Source organism: Phacochoerus africanus, chromosome 2 (assembly GCF_016906955.1).
Source record: "Phacochoerus africanus isolate WHEZ1 chromosome 2, ROS_Pafr_v1, whole genome shotgun sequence".
Taxonomy (NCBI): Eukaryota; Metazoa; Chordata; class Mammalia; order Artiodactyla; family Suidae; genus Phacochoerus; species Phacochoerus africanus.
Window position 1 is genome coordinate 278,220,983 of NC_062545.1, and position 13,051 is coordinate 278,234,033.

The 13,051-nt window shown below is 67.3% G+C and overlaps 1 protein-coding gene across 13 annotated transcripts in view; it reads left to right on the forward strand.

Annotated features, from left to right (window-relative positions):
• The first annotated feature begins 202 nt into the window (after window positions 1–202).
• The window catches only part of KCNT1 (potassium sodium-activated channel subfamily T member 1), a 40,465-nt gene continuing 27,616 nt past the window's right edge, over window positions 203–13,051 (forward strand). For 2 of the 13 annotated variants that reach the window (XM_047768893.1, XM_047768894.1), the window contains exons 1-2: window positions 203–357; window positions 12,625–12,704. In XM_047768893.1, the coding sequence (XP_047624849.1) occupies window positions 203–357; window positions 12,625–12,704 (235 nt within the window). Of the gene's footprint in view, window positions 358–454; window positions 606–5,505; window positions 5,589–6,677; window positions 7,275–12,624; window positions 12,705–13,051 lie in introns of those variants that run through there. The other 11 variants (XM_047768890.1, XM_047768891.1, XM_047768883.1 and 8 more) reach the window with 9 other exon arrangements.

The following is a 13,051-nucleotide window of genomic DNA, read 5'->3' on the forward strand; positions in this document are numbered from 1 at the left end:
AGGGGGCCGAGCCTGGCCGCCCCCCCACCCCAGGCCGCGGCGGGAGGGAGCCCGGCCGCCCCCCAGCTTCCCAGCCCCCCTCGGCCGTTCCACTGCGGCGGCGGCGCGGGGAGCGCACGGGGCGGCGCGCGGAGATGGTAGCGCCCGCTCCGCCCCCGCCGCCGCTGCCGCCGCCGCCGCCGCGGCCGTGCGCTCCCGCAGGATGGCGCGGGCCAAGCTGCCGCGCTCGCCGTCCGAGAGCAAGGCGGGCCCGGGGGGCGCCCCGGCCGGCGCCTCGGTCTCCGAGGAGCCGCATGGGCTCAGCCCGCTGCTGCCAGCCCGCGGCGGGGGCTCCGTGGGCAGCGACGTGGGCCAGAGGTAGGGGCGGGGGCGCGGGGCGCCGCCGGGAGGGGCTTTGCATCTCTGCCGCTCGCATCCTGCACGGGCTCGCTCGGCTGCACCTGCCGCGTTGCCTGCAGCCCCGGGAAGGGAGGGACGGCTGAGGTCTCCCCGGGGGACCCCCAGCAGAGCGCCGCGACCACTCCTGTGTCTCCAGCCCGCCTTGGGGAGTCTGTGGGACCCCTGCTCTCTCCTGCTGGGAGAGGCTGAGCACAGTGGGCCTACAGGTAAGACGGGAGGGGAGGAAAGACGTGGGGACTTAGGCGCTGTGCCAGGTGTCTCGGTGACCACTGCCCGAGCCCCATCCCGCTGGAGGCCACACTCACGCTGGTTCCAGCAGCCACCTGGGGGAGGCAGGGCCAGCATCTGTGTCCCCACTTCAGAGGTGAGCAGCGAGTGTGAGGCCCGGGGAGGCTGGGGGCTCCGGGGAGGCTGCACAGCAGGTTGGGGCTGGGGTGCAACAAGGCTCAGGCTCCCTGGGCTGGTGCCGGGACCAGTGGCAGCCAAGGTCCAGGAGGTGGGTTTCCTGGCCAGGCAGAGCAGTGCCCACCCCCCTCTGGCATGCTGAGCATGGGCGCAGTACAGCACCCCATTTCACGGATGAGGACACTGAGGCTGGTCTGCAGCGCCAGTACTTAGCCACCACCTTCCCTGTGCCAGGAGTCCTGCTCAGCTCTGCGGGGGAAACTGAAATGAATCAGCCCCACCCTGGTGTGGGCATATGTCGTGGGCACAGAAACCTATGCCTGGTGGAGAGAGGCATAGGCTGGGCCGGGGCAAGGAGAGCGGGGGCTTTCTTTCCTTCAGGGGGAGCACAGGGAAGTGGGCAGGGGCTTCCAGGCAGAAGGAACAGCCAGGGCCAGAGCCAGGAAGAGGGATCATGCACTGTCAGGGTTGGGGCGAGGGGTTGGCAGAGTCTCGATCTGGCAGATGGCAGGACCAAGGGTGCCTGGGGAGCCTCCCCCACCCTTCCCTGCCGGCCACAGACCATCCAGACCCCTTCCTGCCTCCACACCCCAATTCCTGCCCCCCCCCCCGGGGTGGGGGGGCAGCCCCAGAGGTCATTCCTATTTGCCAGAGGAGACTGCTAAGGCTGGAGATTAAGTGCCTCTAACAGGCACTCCTGGTAGCCTCAAGCAGCTAATGGGCAGAGCCCCTGGGCAGGACAGAAGCAAGTGCCTGCCGAAGCCCTGGAGGCCAGATTCCTCTCCTCTCAGTTCTCTTCTTGGACACTGTGGGGGGCAGCAAGTCCAGAGGCTCTGGTTGCAGCCAGCCTGGCCCCCGCAAAGGATTGGCTCCCCGCTGTCCCTGCTTCTGCAGGGACACAGAGATGGCAGGTCCCGCCCGGGCTGCATCTGAGCCTGCAGTGCAGCATGGGAGCTGAGGTAGCAGGGCCACCTTCTCCAGGAAGCCCTCCCATCCCACACCCCGCAGCCGCCTCTGAGTGCAGGATCCTTCTCAGCCTCCTTCTGCAGAGTAGAAAACAGGAAGTGTCTGCAGCTGCACAGCTGGCCCAGCAGCACTGGGGCCTGGCACTTGCAGCCTCTTCTTCCCAAGCATTAAATGCCCCCCAAGAGTTCGCTGTGGATGGGATCCGTAGGGAGCTATGGCAGGTTCCTGAGCAGAGGAGGAATCGCAGGGTTTGTTCCTTAGGAACTCGAGTCTAACACAGATGCCAGCGAGACCAGAGCAGGGAGGGGGGTGCCCTCTGGTGGAGGGAGCTAGGGGCCCAAACTCCTGGAGCTGCCCCCTTCCCGTACGCATCTCCTGGAGCCCGCTGGGCCTCGGCCCTCCTCGGGATGACCCAGAGCCTCCTGGAGGCCTTGCCATTGCTGGGGCGTAGGGAGGCAGAGGGCGGGCTGGCCACCGCTCCCAGGGGACTGAGCCACAGGGAGGTGCCTGCTCCCGAGGCCCTGCCCAGGGCTCCCCCACACCCCACGCTCAGCACTGGGCTCCACGTCGGCTCCATCTCCCGTTCCCCACCTCCCTTCTCCAGTGCAAGGCCGGGAGGGGGTGGGCGAGGATTAGAAAGCGTGACCTGGGGGGCGGCGTCTCTTGAGAGCGTTTGAGCCAGTGAGGGAGAGGCTGGCCCAGCGATGAACTCTGCCCATCGGTCAAGGCTGGGCCCGGGCCCCTTCATGCCCCCGGCAGCCCTGGGGCTGAGTGGCCTCAGCATAATAGCCTCATGCCTGCCTGGGGGCCCTGGCGCAGCGCCCCCCTGGCCTCCTGCCCAGTCTTCTCCCTGGGGCCCCTCCCACCATGCAGGGCCGTGAGCAGTGCCAGCACTGGCTAGTGGGGAGGCCCACGGGTGACAGGCAGGGCTGTTCCCATGTGCCTTCTTCAGGAGCGCCGCCTCCGGTCAGGGAAGGCCTGGGGTGGGGGCAGGGGCCTGAGTTCGGGGCCCCTCTGGTGGTGGGCGGGGAGTCCTTCAGCCTTGGCTGCCCCTGGTCTTGGAGGGACGAGTCCTCAGGCCCCAACAGCTGTGTGTGGCAGAAAGGCCCTGGAGCCGGGATGGAGTGAGGGTACCAAGGCCCAGCAGCGTCCCCCACGGCCAGGAGGCAGGGGCCAGCTGGAGAGCGGGGCGGGGCAGGGCCGGGTGCCGGCTTCTGGGGACGCCCCTGCCGAGGACACGGGGGAGGGGGTCTCCCCCAGCACCCGCAGGCTGGTGGGGACAGAGCCTCCAGAAGGTGTAGGCAGGAGGCTTCCAGGCACAGCTCAGGTCCCAGCCAGGTGCCAGATGCACGGGCCTGGAAGGAAGGAGGAGGGACTTGACCGGGGGGGGGGGGGGGGGGGGGGGGGGGGGGGCCCGGTGCTGAGAAGGATGTGCGAGGTGGACTCCTGGGCTCTGAGGGTCATGCTGGGTGTGGGGCGCTCTGTGGACGGCTGAGTGTGGGGCCCCAGAGGCCCCGCCAAGAGCAGGACTCCAGGAGGCAGGGCCCAGGCTAGGGAGGGAGGACCCTTGTGCGGGCTGGGCAGGCCACCCGTGCAGGGGAGGGGTGGGAGGCCCGAGGCCAGGACTCTGAGGTCCGGCTGGCGGGAGGCTGCTGCAGAGGTCAAAGGAGGTCCAGGGCAGAGAGAAGAGGGTGCCGGGAGTGGGGAAGCAGGACCTGCCCAGAGCAGCGGGAGGCGGCCAGGCGGTGAGCGTGCGAGCTGGGCCACAGGGTGTCTGCGCCTCCCCCAGGGGTAGTTTCGGGGTGGGGCTCACCTGCCCAGGACCCTCGGCTGGAGAGGACATCCAGGGAGGGGGCTGGCTCAGAGCTCGGCGGACAGGGAGAGTAGGGGGAGGACGGGACGCGGCCGCTGAGGGGTCTTCCTGCGAAGGCTCAGAGGCGGGTGGAGCCTTGGGTGTGGGTGGAGTCGGGGGTGTGGGACTGGGCGGGGCCAGGACAGGTGGTGCCCCGGTTGGCTGGGGATTGAAATTAGCCTGAGGCAGTGGCAGCTGCAGAGAGTGGCCGCTAGGGGCAGCCCGTTCACCCAGGGCCCTAAGTCTGGGCTGCCCCCCTGAGCCTGGCTGCCCCTCAACTGGCCTGGACTGCCAGGGCCCTGGGGGCTTCTGCGGATTGTGGGGGTCGGGGAAGGAAGGGGAGCCGGAGCGGCAGGAAGCACCGGCTTGGCCGGCCCAGGACCAGCACTTGCTCTGGGGGTCAAGCCGGCCCTCGCCGTCTGCTCCCTGCCCAGCGTGTGGCCACCAGGCCTCACTCTTGGGTGGCCCTGCCCTCCTGCTCTTCCCAGGACCTGTGGCCTGTCAGTTCAACTGCAGCAGGCAGAGCCCCCTCCCCCACCCCACGTCCACCTACCTGGTATCCCCCAGAGACCCATGCCCATCCTCCAGGACCCTGGCCCCTCTCCCCTCCCCGCCGCCCACCCCCTGCGGCCCCCCCCCCGTCTCTCCTGCCAGCACCCCTCCCCCGCTCTCAGCAAGTTCCTGGTCCGTGTGACGCACCATGGTCCTGCCAGGTTCCTGCCACCCCAGGTGCAGCTGTCGCCCGACTCAGCAACGCACAGGCCAGAGGGAACCTGAGCCGGATAAACATACAGAGTATGCCAGAAGTTCCCAGTAACCCCAGGCTCAGGCCTGGTTAAGCCCGGGTTTTCCTTGCTCTGTGCAGCGCCCAGCCCCGCAGTACACCTTGCCAGGACCTCGCCCACCCAGACACCAGGACGCATAGGCTGGGGACACTGTGGGGGGAACCTGCCCACCCAGAGGGCCCTGCGCACGCAGGCAGGCGAGTGCCTAGGGCCCAGCCCTGCAGGCCAGCTCCCTCCTCCCTGCCGGTGGCCTTGGGTGGGCAGTGGTCCTCTCTGAACCCGGGTTTCCTCTTCTGGAATATGTTTGCCTCAAGGATTAAAAGAGAGGCACCCTGAAGTCCTCTCTGGAGAAGCTGGCCCTGGATGGGTGCCTCACCAGCAAAGAGCAGACCCTCTGTGCCCCCGACCCTACCCAGCCCACACAGGCCAGCCCTGGGAGCCCCAAGCTCCCACCACCCCCTCCCTCCCAGGCTCCACTGGCACAGGCCATGCCCATCTTGGTGTCAGCTGGCCAGGCCAGGTGACCCAAAGGGCAGCAGGTGTGTATTGCTGGCCCAGCGGACGGGGTGCCCTTGGGGGTCCCCAAGAAGTGCTGGCACCAGGAAACTGAGGGGCAGGGCGGGGGTGCCATGGCCTGTGGAGGGCAGGGCGTTGGGGGAGGTCGGCAGGCTGACTGGGCCGCCATCAGCTTCCTGGTGTTCTGGGGGCTGACAGTGCTCCTTCCTGGACACAGAGGCCACACGGGGCCTGGGGCAGACCCAGCGCGGAGCAGGGGTGGGGAGCGCTCAGCAACCTGTCATCCTCCACCTCCCCCACCCTCCCGCGCCCCGGGTCCTCTCCCCGCAGGTGGGCACGCTGTCCTGCATGTGCCAACCCCCAGATCGGGGCGTCCCCACACCCGGTGGGCGGGGGCAGGGTGCATGGGCCTGCGCTGCCGCGTGCACTGGGCTGCTCTCCAGGGCACCGAGGGAGCCCGGCCTGGTCAGGGGTGCGTGCGCATGGACGTGCCCCTGCCTCCCTCAGATCCTGCCCGGATCCTCCCTGTATGTCTGTGCCCACGCCTGGTCTGGGAGTCCAGGCCCCCACCCGTCCGTCTGTCCACTGTCCCCGTTGATGTGTCCACCCCACTCTGTCCCCAGGCTTCATGTGGAAGATTTCAGCCTGGACTCCTCCCTGTCTCAGTAAGTGCTCTGCTCGTTGCTGGGGCTGCTCCCAGCCCCTGGGCAGACCCAGGGGACGTGGCTCCGCCCGGCACCTTGGGGACCTCGGGTGGGGCTGAGGCTGAGGCCGGGGCACCTGAGGGAGCCTGGGGAGGAGCCTGGGAGTAGGAAGCAGGGATATCCGGAGGCAGACGCCGCACGGCCTGACAACCCTCCAGAGGGAGCGGGACCTGCTGTGGTGGCTGTGTGGGGACAGGCATGCGGCCGGCCCCTGGGGACCTGGGCCTCAGCCCGCTATATTTGCCTTGCAGGTCCAGGTTCTCCGGGCACCTGGCCGAGCGGCCCCATGGCGCACCCTGCCAGGCTTTTCCCAGCTTCAGTTAGGATTTAGGTCCAGGGACTTCCTATTGTGACTCAGTGAGTTAAGAACACAACAGAGTGTCCTGGGGGTTGCAGGTTCGATCCCTGGCTTGCTCAGTGGGTTAAGGATCTGGCGTTGCTGTGGCTGTGGTGTAGGCCAGCAGCTGCAGCTCCAATTCAGCCCCTAGTCTGGGTACTTCTCTATGCCATGGGTGTGGCCCCAAAAAGCAAAGGGAAAAAAAAAAGACTTAGGTCAAACGGAAGGTGCCGCGAGGTCGGGGGACCCACCCCCGCAGCCACCAGGTTGGGCACATTCCTGGAAGGAGCCCCCACCCTGCTCAGACTCACAGCGCCAGGTGGGGTCTGATGATTCGTTTCATTAACATCAGCAGCGGCAGCCACCCCCGCTCACCAAGCTTCTAGCTGCTGACCGTGGCTGGGGGCGTTGTGACCGGCTAGAGTCTGGGAGCTGGCGGCTGGGCCACCCTGGGCCTCGGTCGCCCAGCCATGGTGCCGGCTGGGAGGGAAGGCATCGCGGGGCTCCCCCAGCCTTCGTCTCCCCGGGCACAGGTCTGAGACCGTGGGAGGAAGGGGCTGACTGCGGCCGCCCGAGGGGTCCCAGAGTGGAGGTGTCACCGGTAGCACAAACACCCCCAGGCCCTCGGAGGCCCAAAGAGGCTCCCCAGGGCCCCTGAACCAGCCGAAGGCCAAAGCAAGGAGCCCGTGGGGCGTGCGCGGGGCCCCAGGCCGGGCTGCCTTCCAGGCCAGGCCCGGCCGCTGCTTCGAGAGGTCACTGCCCACCTTGCCTGGCCACTTGCAGCCCTCCGTTTCCTCGGTGGCCCGGGCACCCAGCAGAATGACTGGCAGAGAGGATGCCGTGACCCTGGCAGTGGGAGGGGTTAGAGGAGAGCCTTGGGCCCCCCTGGCATCCACCCTGCGAGGTGGCTCCAGAGCCCCGCTGGTGAGGAGGTGGGAGGGGTGCCTGCAAGCAAGTCTGCAGGCTGGGGACTGGGTGTGGTTGGGGGCAAAGCAGCCCGGTCCCCACCCTGCCGCCCACCAGTCACCCCTGCCAGTCCTCTGTGCCTCCAAACCCAGAGCAGCCCGGGAGGTGCCGCTGCCTAGGGAGCAGAGTAGGCCACGTGTCTGTCCTTGTCCGGGACCCAGGCTGGGCACAGGCTCTGCCCATTCTCGGAATAGCCGGCCTTGGGTTGGCCGCTGGGCTGGGCCCCTGCTCTTCTTTCTTGCCCGTGGCTCTGTGGCCTCCTGCGTGGAGCTCACAGGCGCCTGCTGGAGAGCCGGCAGCACGCAGCCCAGACGGGGAAGGAGGCAGCCGTATCTCAGCCCCATGTGAGTGCAGCTGTCGTGGCCGGGCAGGTGGGCCTGCCCACAGCCGTGTGCCTGATGTCTGGCCACCCTCCCTCCGGGGCCGGCCGCCTGGCCCTGCATTTGCCGCTTCCCGGCACAGGGCAACTGGGCCAGCGCCACCTGCCAGGATTACCCGGAAGGCCACTCCCCAGGCCGCCGGTCAGCCCACCGGTCAGCAGGGAGGGGGGGCAGCCCCCATCCTCCCCTGCAGGCCCCGTCCTGGTGTGGGGTGGGGTTCAAGCTGCTTTGCCGGCACAAGGGGGCCTCCCCAGGTCCACTCAGTGTGGACAAGGCCGTGCACACAGGGGCCTGGACCCACTTGAACGCCATCTGCGTGGGGGCGGGGCGGAGCTGCCTACTGGGACCTGACCCCACGCCCTGAAACTCGGCAGGCCCGGGCCCCTTGGGGAGCCCAGAGCCCCGGTGCCTCTGACCCACTGGGCACCCTGGGCCGGCCTCCAGCCTGGCGGGCCTATTTCTCTGCACGTAGGGGGTGGGGCCCCACGGCAGGGCTCAGGGGGTGCCGTCGGGCTGCCCGACCCGGATCTCTGTCCTCACCGGCCCAAGAGCTGCTCACTCCGAGAATGACAGAAGGGGCCAGGGCTGGGGACTGTCCCAGGAAGAGGGGCGGGTTTGGCCGGGCCCGCCCTCGGGGCTCATGGCCCCAGGCCGGGGGTACCCCAGGGAGTGTCTGAGGCCCAGGCTCCCCCAGGTCCCGGGGTCCATGACCAGGTCCAGTGCGTGCCGATGAGTGACGCAGCTTCCACCCTCCCTGCGCCCAGCCCTCGCCAGCGGGCATCTCGTGGCAGGAACGAGCGAGTGGATGAGATGGGAGCAGAGAAAGTGGACCCCCTGCTCTACCCTTGCCCAGGGTCCTCAGGCTGTGTTTGTAGGGCCCTCGTCCTGAGCTCTCGGCCGGTCCCGGGCTCCCCAGAGCAGCTTTCCTGTGAGCTTGGCCACCGGCGGGGCCACCATGGGGCCTTGGGCCACAGCTGGTGGGCGCCAGCCATGTGGCACCTGCAGGCACACTGTGGGGAATTGGCATAAGCCATCTCCTGCCTGAGGCGATAGCTGGGGGCCAAAGTCGGACACACAGAGCGAGACCAGCCCTGATCACGGGTGCCGTCTGAACTGGTGACTGGCAGGGCCCAGCCAAGGGCAGGCCTGTCACTTCATCCTCCCTCTGAAAACCAACGCTCAGCACACGTCACAGGGAAGAGACCCTGGGGCGTGGAAAGGACGTTTTAGCTTCTCCGTGGCCACAGCCCCCGTGCCAGCCACCCTCGGGATGCCCGTGGCAGGTGGGCGCTGTCACAGGCCGTCCCAGGTGAGGCAGCCGAGGCACAGAGCGGTGGGGCAGGCTCTGACTGCCAGCCCCGACCTCCGGGACCCCAGGCTGCTTCCTCCCAGGAACCTGCTGGGCCAAGAGCAGGTCCCTCAGCCCAGTGACACCCGCCAGCCTTAAATGTCCTTCAGCGTAAATGAAAAGCTCGTAGGTGACTTTTGCGGAAGGGGGCGAAGGGGCGGCCACAGCTCGTGAAATGTTGAAAGTGGAGGCAACTCGATGGGTACCCCGCACCCAGGCCTGGCTCCCCCGGCCCACCACCCCTTTCTCTCCTCCTGCTTGGGGTCGCGGGACCCCGAGGGAGCTGACAGGTGACATGGGTTCCACGTCTGAGGCATGACTGGTTCCATCGGCCGTCCTGACCCACGGGCCTGGCAGGGACTTCCAGTGACAGCGGCCGTGACCGTGAGGGGCACAGGCCCGGAGCAATGGGGAGGGGGCGGGGGCGGGTCCCTAGGACGCCAAGGACGAGGGAATGAGGCTCGGCCACCGGGGTGGGGGCACCCGAGTGGAGGGGCGCAAGGAGTGGGGACCCCTCCTGGAGGCTTCGCTGCATGGGGCAGGAGAGTCGGGGGTGCTCTGGGCCCTGAGGTCTCTTGGGACATGTGGGCACTGACCTGGCCCAGGCCCAGCCTGGCTTGTGAGAGCCCCTCCTTCAGAGAGAAGGCGTTTGACCAGCTCCCCAGAGGGGCTCTCAGGAGCTTCCCTGACCTGGCTTTGGGCAGCGCTACAGAGGAGGCTGGGGTACAGGTGCGGTGGGGTGTGTTGGGGTGCAGTGTGCAGTGGGGTCCACTAGGGTTGCTCTGATGCAGTGTGCAGTGGGGTCCAGTGGGGTGCAGTAGGGTTGCTCTAATGCAGTGTACAGTGGGGTGCAGTGTGCATTGGGGTCCGTTGGGGTTGCTCTGGTGCAGTGTGCAGTGGGGTGCAGTGTGCAGTGGGGTCCGCTGGGGTTGCTCTGATGCAGTGTGCAGTGGGGGTACAGTGTGCAGTGGGGTGCAGTGTGCAGTGGGGTCCACTGGGGTTGCTCTGATGCAGTGTGCAGTGGGGTGTAATGTGCATTGGGGTCCGCTGGGGTTGCTCTGATGCAGTGTGCAGTGGGGTACGGTGTACAGTAGGGTGCGGTGTGCAATGGGGTCCACTGGGGTTGCTCTGATGTAGTATGCAGTGGGGTGCAGTGTACAGCGGGGTGCAGTGTACACTGGGGTGTGGGGTACAGTGGGGTGCAGTGTGTAGTAGGGTGCAGTGTGCAGTGGGACCCACTGGGGTTGCTCTAATGCAGTGTGCAGTGGAGTCCAGTGGGGTGCAGTAGGGTTGCTCTAATGCAGTGTACAGTGGGGTGCAGTGTGCATTGGGGTCCACTGGGGTTGCTCTAATGCAGTGTGCAGTGGGGTGCGGTGTACAGTAGGGTGCAGTGTGCAGTGGGGTCCACTGGGGTTGCTCTGATGCAGTGTCCAGTGGGGTGCAGTGTACAGTGGGGTGCAGTGTGCAATGGGGTGTGCTGGGGTTGCTCTGATGCAGTGTACAGTGGGGTGCAGTGTACAGTGGGGTGCAGTGTACAATGGGGTGCAGTTTGCAGTAGGGTGCAGTGAGCAGTGGGGTCAACTGGGGTTGCTCTGATGCAGTGTGCAGTGGGGTGCGGTGTGCAGTGGGGTGCGGTGTGCAATGGGGTCCACTGGGGTTGCTCTGATGTAGTATGCAGTGTGGTGCAGTGTACAGTGGGGTGCAGTGTACACTGGGGTGTGGTGTACAGTGGGGTGCAGTGTGTAGTAGGGTACAGTGTGCAGTGGGATCCACTGGGGTTGCTCTGATGCAGTGTGCAGTAGGGTGCGGTGTGCAGTGGGGTGCGGTGTGCAATGGGGTCCACTGGGGTTGCTCCGATGTAGTATGCAGTGGGGTGCAGTGTACAGTGGGGTGTGGGGTACAGTGGGGTGCAGTGTGTAGTAGGGTGCAGTGTGCAGTGGGACCCACTGGGGTTGCTCTAATGCAGTGTGCAGTGGAGTCCAGTGGGGTGCAGTAGGGTTGCTCTAATGCAGTGTACAGTGGGGTGCAGTGTGCATTGGGGTCCACTGGGGTTGCTCTAATGCAGTGTGCAGTGGGGTGTGGTGTACAGTAGGGTGCAGTGTGCATTGGGATCCACTGGGGTTGCTCTGATGCAGTGTGCAGTGGGGGTGCAGTGTGCAGTGAGGTGCAGTGTGCAGTGGGGTCCACTGGGGTTGCTCTGATGCAGTGTGCAGTGGGGTGCGGTGTACAGTGGGGTGTGGTGTGCAATGGGGTCCACTGGGGTTGCTCTGATGCAGTGTACAATGGGGTGCAGTGTACATTGGGGTGCAGTGTGCAGTAGGGTGCAGTGTGAAGTGGGGTGCAGTGTGCAGTGGGGTCCACTGGGGTTGCTCTGATGCAGTGTCCAGTGAGGTGCAGTGTCCAGTGGGGTGCAGTGTGCAATGGGGTGTGCTGGGCACACCTCCTCCCCCTGGGCCCTGTGACAGTGGCGGCCGCCGGGGGCAGGCTGGGCCCCCCACCTGAGCAAGGTGCTGGGGCTCCACTCAAGGCCTCTCCCTGGGCCCCCTCCAGGGCACGTCCAGACGGCTGCTGCCAACACATCAAGCCTGTGCCACCTACTTTGCCTCAAACAGGCTTTAGGGAGTGATGCATATTTTAAACACTCTTGGGGATGCTGGGGCAGCCTGCCCCAGGCGGAGCAGCGCCATGAAACTGTCAAGGGGAGAGCGGCATTTATTCTGCATTGATGGGAGCCGGAGGCCGCCCAGAGTGGGAGGACATTCGCAGCCCATTCTGACACTGCCCAGGTGTCAGGGCTCCCTGCCCTGGTGGGCAATGCCAGGGAGGTGGGGTGGGAGCAGGGGCCTGGGCCAGCACACGCCTCATCTCCGCCCATGGACAACTGTCCTGCACAGCCTCCTCCATGCAGCCCTCCTGGATTTCTCCGGGCAGCACAACTCTGCCTTCAGGGTGCTGAGCCCCTCTGCCTCCCGCGTCATGACCATCACACAGAGCTGTGGGTGGGACGGTCTTGGCCCACTCCCACAATGCCTCTGAGGGTGGTGGGGGCCGCCTCCACCTGACAGCTGTGTTGAGTGAGGTACCGGCCATGGCATCGGGACCAGGCCCTTCCGGCCAAAGGCCTGGCCCCGGTGCCTCTGTCTGGCCAGGGGGCGAGGAGGCCACAGGGATGCCCGGGGGCTGCTTTGGGGTCCTGTGACCAGCCTGCCGATGGGACAGACACAGCCCGTGAGAGGCCGTGTGGGGATGGCGGTGCTAACCCAGAGCAAGGCCGCCCAGTGCCCGGGCCCCCACCTCCGCGAGGGCAGCCGTGCCGGACCAGTCCCGGCTGGCGGCAGGGTCGTCTGTCGTGCCTCCTGCTGCCAACGCTGGCGTGTTCCATTTTGGTGGAACATTAAGCCCTCGCCTGGCCAGGGTGCCGGCCACAGCAGGCCCGCGGCCGAGGCAGGGTCCACAGGGGGCCGCAGCCCATCACCCCCAGGCCACACGTTATGAGTGGCCAGATGGCCCTTCCCCACGCTGCCTCCTCGCTCAGCAGGACTCCAGCAGCTCCTGCCGGTCCAAATGGTCTGTTCCCAGGATGCTGGGAGCCCAGCAGGGGCTCTGAGCGCCTGAGGATGGTCAGCGGGCTCGAGGGAGGGGAAGCGGCCTTGGCCTGGGGGGGCCCCCACCGCGGGCCCATCCGCCCCAACCGTCCTGCGAGCTGCAGCGAGCCTCTAGGCAAAGCACCTGACCTCCAGCTTCCGGAACATGCTATACACACGCTCTGGGGTGCTCGGAGCTCTGAGCTACACAGGCCACATTTAATCCTGGCGGCTGCGGTGCGGGCCCTGGGGGGGCCCTGGGCGCTGCGAGGGCAGCAGGGTGGGCAGGCCCGCGGGGACGCGGGGCGGGCGGGCCGGGCGGGGCTCTGGGCTCGAGCCGCCCGCCCCCGCCGGCCCCCAGCCCAGGCCCTCCTGCCCCCAGGGTGCAGGTGGAATTCTACGTCAACGAAAACACCTTCAAGGAGCGGCTCAAGCTGTTCTTCATCAAAAACCAAAGATCCAGTGAGTGGGGCCCGCGGGCGGCCTGGGGGGCTCAGGGGCGACGGGGCTGCTCCTCTCAGCCCCACGCCACCTTCCACGCGGGAGGTGGGGAGACCCCGTGGGGACCCCGGCTGGCCACAGAGGCACCGGCTCAGCCCTTCACCCCCCGCCCTCGGGGGGCCACCGCTCCCCGGCGGGCCCCCTCCGCCTGCCTTCCCAGTCGGGGCTCGGCCACCTCGGTGCGAAAGGGGGCACAGGGCTGGCGCCCGGGGTCCTAGTCCATCAGGTCTCAGTGGCTCCCCCAACCCCACCCCGGGGGGGGGTCTGCCCCCTGCCGCGCAGCTCAGGGACGCCCTGTAAGGGGGGAA